General features: G+C 56.4%; 1 protein-coding gene and 1 long non-coding RNA gene across 2 annotated transcripts; both read right to left on the bottom strand.

Annotated features, from left to right (window-relative positions):
* Window positions 1–635: 635 nt before the first annotated feature.
* On the bottom strand, window positions 636–6,810 carry KLHDC7A (kelch domain containing 7A). Its single transcript, XM_032495302.1, has one exon. It carries the CDS (start codon window positions 6,563–6,565, stop codon window positions 4,175–4,177), a length of 2,391 nt encoding a protein of 796 aa, XP_032351193.1. The 5' UTR covers window positions 6,566–6,810; the 3' UTR covers window positions 636–4,174.
* Window positions 6,811–7,012: 202 nt separating this feature from the next.
* On the bottom strand, window positions 7,013–8,225 carry LOC116668158. The gene is made up of 3 exons (XR_004325226.1): window positions 8,055–8,225; window positions 7,422–7,510; window positions 7,013–7,239 (listed from the first exon to the last, which is right to left on the bottom strand). It is a non-coding gene; the product is annotated as an uncharacterized LOC116668158 (long non-coding RNA).
* Between the last annotated feature and the right edge of the window lie 234 nt (window positions 8,226–8,459).

Below are 8,459 nucleotides of genomic sequence, written 5' to 3'. Positions count from 1 at the left end.
ACCCATTTTACAGATGCAGATATAGAGGATCAGAGAGCTTAAGATAATTTGTTTTGAGTTCCAAGGTCAAAGATAGAGCATAATTGGTTGATGGGGGCAGGCAGGGATTGGGTGCAGCCCAGGAGACAGCTGATGCCAAGTTCTTGGCTCTGTGTCTCACGTCAGGGGATTGGAAAGAGCATCATGCTGGGAGTGTGCAGGCCGTGTTCAAGGATACTTTTAAGGAAACTGAGAGTCTTTGGACTTTGCCATGGAGGCACGTTTCCTTGAACTTGCCGAGCCTCAGTTTTCTCACCTGTAAATTGGGCTTGTTGTGAGGATCAGCGAGGGTAGGTGTAGAAAATGTGCCATCCAGTCTCTGGTCTGTTCAGAGCAGGGCTTTGTGTCTTGCATCCTGGTTCCAGGAATCCCACAGGGCGGAGCACCTGGACGGCCTCCAGCCTTGGTCTGATGACCTTTCTCACTGGTCATTTCCAAGGGCAGCTCTGTGCCCTGCGGTCAGAGCAGGGCCCAGGCCCCAGCTCCTGGCAACTGCTGTGGTTGCTATGGTTGCTTCAATAACCTGATGATTCCAGACAGAACCAAGGCTGAGCTTCTCTTGTAAATATTGATGGAGGCCTCAGACAGAGAGGGATGCGAAAACAAAGGACGTTTTATTTGTGATAGAAAAAGAAACCAACAAGAGAAAAAAAAAAAACAAACCTACAGACCTAAAGGAGGGGGAACTGTTTAAATAAACCATGATACATTCACTGGATGGAATATTGTGCAACTATTGAAATGATGTTTACTGAAGGTTTGTAGTGACATGGGAAAATGCTTATTCTGTAAAGCGAAGTGAAAGAAGGAAGCAACTGAATTGTATATTCGGCATAATCACACCTTGGCAAGAATCAAGCCAAACAAAAATCATGCACAGGAAAAACAGCCCGCAGGGACCTGCACCGCAGCGGGGTTTTGTCTTTGGGTGGTGAAACTGGGGAGATTTTTTATACCTTTTTCTATTTTCCAATTTTTTTTTTTTTCTGTAATGGCATGGTTGGCCTAATGCGGAAAGCAACTCAAGCCTAAAGGATTTTTTTCCCTAAAGAACAAAGAACTCATTGGGAAAGCAGGACAGATGACCTGTGGAGAAGCCAGCTGACACACAGGCTACTCTGAGGCTGAGGGCTCGAGGTCAACAGACAGGGCTACTCAAAAAGGTCACATGGAAAGGCTAGACTCTGACCCCATGGAGTGAGTTGTGCTTGCAAGGGATCAGAATGGCCTTCCACATGCAGATGTGGTGTCCGTGTGTCATTTTGACCCCCATCCCTAAATGTGCCAACTCTGCTGCTTTCTCGAGGGGGTAGCTTACCCCTGTCTAATAAAGCGTTTGTAAATGTTGGTGTCATGGAGTGCTCTCCCTTCCAAGAAAGGCTAAAGCAGAAGAGCTGGGCTCTTCACACACCAAGATGGGGATCCTGGGAGGCCACCCTGACTCCCCAGCTAGTGTGGCCAAGCCCTTCCCGGGCCCTGAGCCAGCCCTGGCCTCTGCATCTCCCAGACCTCCACTCAGGGCTCTGCCCAGGGTCTTCTTATCAAGGAGCCTGATCACGCAATCCCACTTCCCTGCCTCCTCTTTCTTTGTGCCCCATATGCAGCTTGGGTTCTCCTTGTTTGTTTACGTATTTGTTTTTTTAAATTGCCTGTTTTCTATGGTGAAAATGTGAGCTCTGTTAGGGCAGAGATGTGCTGAAACAGCACCTGGCTAAAACGTTCTGTAAATGAACCCTGACCCTCACGGCCCTAGGTGTCTTCGCAGGCTCCCTGAACTACCTTGCCTTACTGCGATGGCCCTGACCCCCTGATTACTCTCATCCCTAAATCCAGCTCTGGAGATCCAGGCCAAGAATGAGAAACACACTAGCTCTAATCTATTGGTAATGACCACCTGGGACCCTGTGTTGAAACAGTTCTGAGGCCATTAAAATGGCTCAATCAGAAAAGGTACGGCAATCGGTTAGTGATGTCTGCCATGGGACCATAGAAGGCAGATGAGGTGTGCAGCATACTTTTCATCTCAGCCCAGGCCCAAGTCTCAGCTCTCTCCCTCTCATCATAGAGACCACACCCACCATCACTGGGGCTGGAACAAACTGTGCTGCCTTATCCCTTGATCCATTTCCCTAGTCCCTGCTATAGGTATGCAGTGGGCTTCCAGAAGCTTCCCTAGAGTGAGCCCTAGCTCACTGTCAGCTTGGAGCCCTCCCTTACACTCGACCCAGCTTGGCTGAGATCCTGTCCTCTGTCTGGCTCTTTATGGCAGAACTGCCCCTGGGGCTGGATCTGGCTCCCCCTGCCCCAGGTCCCAGATGGGGTTCTCTTCCCAAGCAAACTCTTTTCTCTGCCTGGCATCACATCTCCCCCTCCCCCTGGGTCCCTTGGAATTTCATGCCTGAGTCTTGGCTCTGAGCTTGAGCATGGCCTTGGTGGGGACTAGGGATGGGGCGGGAAGGTCACTCTCCCCAGGCTTCAGCCATAGTCCCAGCTAACTTTCCTTTCCAGGCCTCCAACTTAGAAATAGATTAAGCAACCTGACCTCCCAGATCCCAGAATAGGGAAGGTGTCCTTGTGTGGTCCGAGAAAAGTGCCCTTTTTAATCGTTCCAATCCTGGATCTTCCAAAAAGACCCCCAGCTCCCCCCCAGCAGCTGCAATGAACATATGTGCCTGCCAGGACCCCCGGGAGCTTGGGCAGAGCTTTCTCCAGGTGCTCACCTTTACCCTCCAGGCAGAGAAGGACACAGATTGTCCTTCTGTTTTCAAGATGGGGAGGCTGAAGTCAGCACGCCCACCTCCCCACCTGCCAGGCCTGCCCTGGTGCACCACCCTTCTCTACCTGTTTCCTCATGCTGCTTGTCACTTTAGAAGTAGTCCCAGCTCCCCTGGCTTCTGGCTGGGACCAAGAGCATCACTGCTTTCCTGTCCATATGTGTGTCTCCCTTGGAGATGGAACAGGGCTGTGGTGATAGATTGGACCAGTCTATCTTCCCTCCTTCTGGGATGAAAAGGTAACTTCCCGAGGCTGGAGGGTTTCTTCTCATTAAGAATTTACCAAACCTGATGTGAAAGGAGATCCCAGTCTTCCGATGCACTATTAGAACCTTCTAGCTCCTCAGCTCCATCATGGACCTGCCCCTCCCTGGTCCTCTCTGGTCTGACCAGGTAACCACAAGGCAAGGAAGGGCAAGTAATGTTATCGCATCTCACCACCTGGAAGGGCTGGGTTGTTGTGGCTGTCCCCAGCTCCCAAAGGGAGGGCTGGGTTGCACGAAGAGCTGTATTATGAAAGTTTCTCAGATCTGGGGAGAGAATGAAGCAGTCCGATAACAATGCCCAGCAGGAGGCTGGCCATGGGACCACATCTTTTCCTTGCTCTCCCGAGACCTAATATATAGACTCAGATGTATTCTCAGTAGACCCTACAAGATGTACCTTTACAAATGGATGCTAAAAATGGAAGTTTCTCCTCCTTCTGGCATATTAGAATTCTGGGCAATGAGAAAAAGTGAAGTGGGCTTTAGTCAATTTACTCTGCAGGCAACAGTCTCCATGGGCACCTCCAACTTTAGCTGTTCTGCTTCTCTAGCTGTCTCTCCCTCTGGCTGGCCCCCCTGGGGCTCCCCTGGGCTCCTTCCTGGTCCTGCCAGAACCCCCTCCCTCAATTTTCCCCACTTGTGTGTCCAGGGTGCTTCTGGGAACGTTGGAGGTTGGGGCTCAGCAGACACTGTCTTGGAAGAGGCACCAGCAGCTTATGGAGAGCTGGTCCAGATCCAGCAGGGTCAGCCTGAGGCAGCAACTGACCCCTGGAACTTGACTGTGATAAGGCTGTGCCCCTGAACTTTGCTGGGGTCTTGGTACCTGCCTCGCCCACTCAGATTCAGATCTGAAGCAAGGTGGTGGCCATCCCTGCAGACAAGGGGTGCCCTTGGCCCCAGAACACCAGTCTCAAGTTCCATTTTCACACTGGGCTTCTGTAGCCCAATGAGGGCAAAGACTCTGCTAGGAATCCTAGCCAGTAAGTGGGACTCAAATTCCTGGACTGCTGCATCTCCTAGAAACACCCCATGTAGTGGTGAGCAGAGGGTGATTTTTGCCTCTAGTTTTGCAGAAGGAGCCCAGCAGAGGGGCTGCTAGACCCTGGTCTGGGGCACCTCAGGGCCGGGCAAGGTCAGGACGGTGGGCAGGAGGGTGCCCTGCGGGGAGGGGAAGCTCTGCGGCTCCTCGGGCACAAACCTGGGGGAGACGTAGTCGGCCAGGAAGCGGAGGGTGCGCTGGCGCCCCACACAGTAGATGAGGTCGTCCACCACGGCGCACTGGAAGGCGTCCGGGTATGGGGTCCGGTACGTGGCGCATTCGTACCAGAGGCGGGTGCTGGCGCTGCAGCGGTACACGCTGATGCCCAGGCTGCGGTTGAGGTCAAAGCGATAGAGAAAGCCCTTGACCGCCACCATCTCGGCCGTGCGGTCCTTGCCGCCCCCCGTGGGGCCGACCCGCCAGCGCTGCTCCTGGGCGGAGAAGCGGAGCAGCAGGTAGCGCAGGGAGCCGCCGGTGACGAAGATCTCTCCGCCACACTCCGTGGCTGTGTGCGCCAGCGCGAAGGTGTCGTTGGGGAGCGGCGGGGCAAAGGTCCAGCGGTCCAGGCGGGGGTCATAGCGCTCCACTGTGTTCAGACACTCGCCCCCGATGGCGTACAGGTGCCCGTCCAGGGCCACCAGCCGGCAGTGCGGCCGGGCCTGGTTTAGTGGGCACACCTCGCTCCAGATCCCCGTCAGCGGATTGTAGCAGAAGACGCGATTGGAGGGCTGGCGCCCGGACCCCTGGCACCCGGACACCACGAAGAGATAATTGAAGAGGCTACAGATGGCACAGCCCCGGGACACAGCCTCGGGGGGCAGACGGGCCAGTGGGTGCCAGACATCCTGCTCACTGTCATAGCAGCAGAGGCGGCTGCAGTCTTCCTGGGGGCACAGGTCGGCCACCACCAGGTGCTTGTGGCCCCGGAGCCGTCGCTGGAGAATCAGCTCCCTCTCTGCCCCGCTCAGGCACCCGTAGATGTCTGGGCTGCGCAGGACCTGGAGGTAGTTGTCACTCATCACCTTGTAGGCGGCCTCCTTCAGGGCCTCCAGGCTCTGCCTCTTGGCAAAAGTTAGCACCTCATAGCAATTGCCCAGATCCAGGTGAACACCTGGGGCTGAACCTGGGGTGAGCGGGAGGTGGAAGAAATTGGTCCCAGCCACAAACTGCACGTGGGGCTTCCCACTGCTTCCGGCTGAGCCGGACCCCAGAGAATCCCGGGATATGGGGCCAGTGGGCGGAGCACTCTGGTCTGGGCAGGAGGGAGCAGAGTTCCCAAAGCCATCGAGCTGCAGCTGAAGCTCTGGGTTGTCCACGATCTGAAGGAGGCTCTCCTTCCTGCTGAAGCCTTGCACGGAGGATGACAGCTCAGGCTGCGGGGAGGCGGCTGCCTCTGCCCCACCTACTCTGTCATCCACATGGCCTCCGGAGGCTGCCCCCGTTCCCAGGGGGTGTGGCACTGAAACAGGGGATGGAGCCTCAGCCAGGGCTGCCCTTCTGGGGGCCAACGTACCCCTGGAGGTGGCCTGAGAGGTGGATTCAACATAGTAATCGTACACCTTGCCCTTCAGCGGGGACCTGATGCCCTCCCCCTTCTCCGGTATGAAATTCTCCACCACTCGAACCCGGGCCATGGACGAGAAGGTGTAAGAGGCATCGGTGGCTCCCTCCTGCTGATGCAAGGCCAGGCCCATGTCTGAGGCAGCCTGGAGGGCCCCGGCCTCTTCCCTGTGGACCCCTGTCACGCGGGTAAAGACCCAGCTCTTACTCATGTCGCTCCCGTCTCCTGTGTGGGCTGCCCAGCGTTGGTGGGGGGATTCCTGCTCTCTGGCCCCTGGCTGCTTGGGGGGCCCGCTGTTCAGCCATGGAGTAGGCTCACCGCCCCCACTGTTGCCGTCCGCCGCTGTGAGGCCGATTGGGGAGCTTTTGGGTTCACTGCACAAATGGGGGTGATGGGTCAGTCTGGGCTTACCGCCAGAGGCTGTTCCGGCTTCCTGGCCACCGCGTGGAGGAGCTGTCAGGTGGGAGTCCAGGCGCGGCCCACCCTGCCCTCCGCCAGCACCCTTGTTCCCGGGCTGCCCAGTCTCCCCGGCTTCTGAGTCTTTGGAAGAGGCTCCCGTTGCCAGGACTCCGGAGCGCTCAGGATTCTCCCAGCTGCAGCTGGGCAATTCTCCAGTCCCCTCGCTTCCCCTCCTGCGTCTCAGGCCCCAGCGTGGCGCCCCAGAAACAGCCCCGTGGGTGGCAGGCTGCCCAGAGCCCTCTGCCTCCTGCTCGGCCTTGACCTTGGCGTTCCCGCCCCTCCGTGGGGCCTGGGTGGGCCTCGACTTGTACAGCCGGTAGGCCACGGTCACCAGGAGCAGGGCAGCGGCGGACAGCACCACCTTGCCAGTCAGCTGCATGTCCAGATGCCAGTCCTGGGTCTCCGCTCCTCCTCCTCTGGGGAGCATGTTCCCAAGCTGACCCAAGGCAGAGGAATGTCAAGAATCCGATTAATGATTGCCCAATAGGGACGGTTCCTGGTTCCTGCCGAGCTGAGCGGGAGGGGGGTCTGGGCTGACTCTGGCCGGCTGGCCAGCAGAAGAGTTGGAGCAAAGGTGACTTTGAGCTGGCAGAGGGTGGCCACGGGGGCCCGGGGCTGGCAGGTCTCAGGATCTGGCCTCCTCGGATCCTTTGATACTTCCCCTGGGGAGCACAAGGCACCTGTCCTGGGGATCAAGCTTGTGATCAGCCGCCCGAGCCGGCAGCACCGGGTGGGGGTTAGGAGTGTCTGGCAGGTACATGATGAGGGAGGAAGCTCTTGACCAAACAGTCACCCGATGCCAGGAAACACACGGGGTTGGTTATTATTTGTGTGTGTTCGGTGTTTCTCTTTTGCAAATGCACTGGGCAGGGAGGGTTGGGTGTGGTGAGTTGTGGGGCAGGTGGAGCCGTGGCAGGTGTGGCATGAGATCCTCCTGGGTCTGTTTCCTTCCTGTTGAGGTCATGTGGTCCCCATGGTGGGGTCCAGAGTTAGCAGCAGGGGAGGCTGAGCTGGGGACTACAGCCAAGCCACCTGACCAGGCTCTTGAACACCTCTGTCCTCCTTCCCTGCCCGACCAGTTGACCAGGAGAACCAGCCTTCCTGCGAGGAGTTGGGGGAAACACGTGGCATTAGTACCCAGATCGGGGACAGACACAGGGCACATCTTCACCCTCCAAACCAGATAATCTCACACAGTGAGAGGCCTGGGGAGACTCACCCACCCCCTCAATCTCATCCATGCCGTGGATTCCGGAGCCAGTCCATCTGGCTCTGCCACTTACCAGCTGTGTAACCTTAGGCAAGCAACTTCACCTCTCTGTGCCTCAGTTTCTTCGTTTGAAAAATGGGGTAACAGCATATCCTCCTCCTCCTAAGTTCATGGTGAGAACAAAATGGGCTAATGTGTGGGAAGGCCATGGGGCGCAGCTCCACCTCGTGAAAGCTTAGTAAACGTCAGCCACTCTTCTTCCTCTCCTCTTTCTCTCTCTCATCATCAGTGTCATTGTCACTCACATCAATCATCATCAGCGGGACCTTCTGAACCCCAGGTGTAACTATCCCTCCCCAGACTGAGGTCCTCTCGGAGTCACCAAAAGCCAGGGCAGGGGTCTCAACCTCGTGCTGCCTGTGGGGGCTGGACAGGTAAAGTCAACAAGCGAGGACCCACTGGCCGATGGCGCCAGGCAGGCGGACGCAGCACTGCTGGTCCCACTGTGTCTGAGATGCTGAGCGTCTAGGCAGTGATGCCACCACTCTTAGTTTCTAAATGTTGGCATCTAATTAAAAAGTGAGAATAAAAACCACTCTGGAGGAAACACATGTTTGGAAGAATTTGGCCTTGAAACCTTGACTTGAGAAAATCCTGACTCTTTCTGATGCCGTTCACACTCCTCCACGCTCCATCCTCACTTTACCTGATCTCTGCCTCTCATGCCTGGCTCTGGGCTGGGGCTCAGGCCGCCTTCCCTCGTCTTTGCTGGTCCACATCCCTCCTGTCCTGCAGGGTCAGGTCAAAGGCTGCCTCCTGTGCCTCCTTCTCTGTGCCTCTGTCCGTCCAGGATCATCTTTTCCTCCTTGTTCTCTTTCAGCCTCTGTCACATGGGCTGCAGGTCAAAGTCCTCTCTGCTCTGCTGGATGCCGAGTCTCCAAGGAAGCTCAGCTTTGGGGCCTGAGCCTGTATGGGTCTGGGCACAACTGGGACAAGAGCTGGCAGGATGGTACCTTTCCAGGGGGAGGAGGGGGCGGACACTCCGGGTGAATCTCACCTGATGCTCACCCAAATGATCTCACCTAGGAGAAATACTGTTGTCACCCCCATT

The sequence above is a fragment of the Camelus ferus genome, chromosome 13 (genome assembly GCF_009834535.1).
Source record: "Camelus ferus isolate YT-003-E chromosome 13, BCGSAC_Cfer_1.0, whole genome shotgun sequence".
Lineage (NCBI taxonomy): Eukaryota > Metazoa > Chordata > Mammalia > Artiodactyla > Camelidae > Camelus > Camelus ferus.
Note: the sequence above shows the minus strand (reverse complement) of the source record. Positions and strands in the feature narration are given on the sequence as shown.

Excerpts from the sequence above, each read along its gene's own strand:
- KLHDC7A (XM_032495302.1), bottom strand. The coding sequence starts at position 6,565 with ATGCTCCCCAGAGGAGGAGGAGCGGAGACCCAGGACTGGCATCTGGAC.